The 2,009-nt window shown below is 40.6% G+C and overlaps 1 protein-coding gene across 1 annotated transcript; it reads left to right on the top strand.

The window, feature by feature from the left end:
- The first annotated feature begins 605 nt into the window (after nt 1-605).
- On the top strand, nt 606-1,543 carry LOC122742825 (olfactory receptor 11G2-like). The gene is given in 2 exon segments (XM_043987355.1): nt 606-1,086; nt 1,089-1,543. Coding segments are annotated over 2 exon segments (936 nt in total).
- Nucleotides 1,544-2,009: the final 466 nt, after the last annotated feature.

Here is a 2,009-nt window from a genome sequence, read left to right as displayed (position 1 = left end):
TATGAACTCTCACTTTGAAATAAATAGATTCTTATTTGATAATTTACCATGTACTCCTTTGAAAGGTGGAGCATTTGAAGTAGTAGAATTAGAGGACTCCAGTAAAGCCTTACCTCTGGAACACCTTGTGACATGGAGGTAATCCTGAATTCTGAAAGACGAGGACAGTAGAGTTGAAGCACTGCTTATTCCCACCAACCTGGAAATGTTCTCTAGCTTTACACACACATGAATGTATGCATATTACACGTATATATATATATATATATACATGTATATACACATATACATAAATACATACATACAAATATATGTATTTGTGGATGAATACATGAATGTATGGAAATACAAGAACTTGTGGCATATTGTTCATCTGAAAACCCATTTCAGAAACAAAAGATAAGATTGGAATTTTTTCCTGAAATATAAAAATATTTATTTCAACTCTAGGTGGACAGAGAGAAAAAAAGAGAGATTGAAAGGGAGATAGATAGATAGATAGATAGATAGATAGATAGATAGATAGATGATACATTGACACATGTATGTGTGAATACTAAAGATAGGAAAATCTAATCTATGTCCATTTCAAAGGTAATGAAGAAATGACTGTCTTGGGCATTCATAACATCTCTTGGACTATAAGCGAGTTCATCCTCCTGGGCTTTTCGTGCAGCCAAGAAACAGAAACCCTTCTCTTCGTGTTGTTCTCCATTATGTATGCACTGACTCTGATGGGAAATGGGACAATTGTCTGCGCTGTGTGTTGGGACAAACAGCTCCACACTCCCATGTACATCTTACTGGCCAACTTTTCCTTCCTTGAGATCTGCTACATCAACTCCAGTGTGCCCAATATGTTAGCCAACCTCCTCTCCAAGGACAAGACCATCTCCTATAAAGGCTGCATCCTACAATTCTACATCTTTTCTTCTCTGTGTGCAACAGAACTCTTTTTCCTGGCCCTCATGGCATTTGATAGGTATGTTGCTATCTGCTACCCACTCCACTATTCCACCATTATGACTGGACAACTCTGTGCCACCCTGGTGTCTGCCTGCTGGGTGGGTGGCTTCCTTTGGTTACTGACCCTGTCACTCTCCTCTCCCAGGTGCCCTTCTGTGGTCAAAATATCATTGACCACTTTTTATGTGATCTTGTAGCAATGCGGGCCTTGTCATGTACACCTGTCCCCAAAACGACTCTAACCTGTGGTGTTGTCAGTACCCTTATTACCTTTATCACCTTAATTTACATCCTTGGATCCTATACACAGGTTCTAAGAGCTGTGCTACGACTGCCAAAGGGCTCAGGAAGACAGAAAGCCTTCTCTACATGTGCTTCCCATATAGCTGTGGTCTCACTGTTCTATGGCTCCATCATGATAATGTATGTGAGCCCAGGGTCTGCCAGCCAACCTGAGATGCAGAAATTCATCACTTTGTTCTACTCAGTTGCCACGCCACTCTTGAATCCCATGATCTATAGCTTCCGTAATAAGGAAATTAAGGCAGCTTTGAGAAAAGTCCTGGGGAGAATATGAATATCCCCCTGACATATGAGTGCTCCTTAGATCTTCATTCCTCAATCTCTCTTTGCAGGGTATGTTATAGTGGGGATTGCCTTTGTTTCTCGATTGAGTGAGATGGCCACTGAGTTCTTGCCATTACTAGGATTCTGTGATTTATGTGGAAGGTGGTGAGGAAGAAAGGAACAAGCATTTAAGTGTCTATTATGTGCCAGGCACTGTGCTAATTTAGCTTTATAACTTGTATCACATTCTATCCTCACAACAACCCCAGGACTTAGATGCTATGATTGTCCCTGTTTTACCATAGAGGAAACTGATATAGACATAAGGAAAATGAGTTCCCCAGCATGTACACAGCTAGTAAGTGGTAAGAAGCTGGATTTTAACTCAGGTCTTCATGTCTTCTATCCACTGTACCACCTATGTGCCTCTGCTTCTTATGAGAAGAGTTCAGTTTATAACTCTTATCTCCAGTGAA

This window comes from Dromiciops gliroides, chromosome 2, assembly GCF_019393635.1.
Source record: "Dromiciops gliroides isolate mDroGli1 chromosome 2, mDroGli1.pri, whole genome shotgun sequence".
Lineage (NCBI taxonomy): Eukaryota > Metazoa > Chordata > Mammalia > Microbiotheria > Microbiotheriidae > Dromiciops > Dromiciops gliroides.
This window is presented reverse-complemented; position numbering and strand designations above follow the sequence as displayed.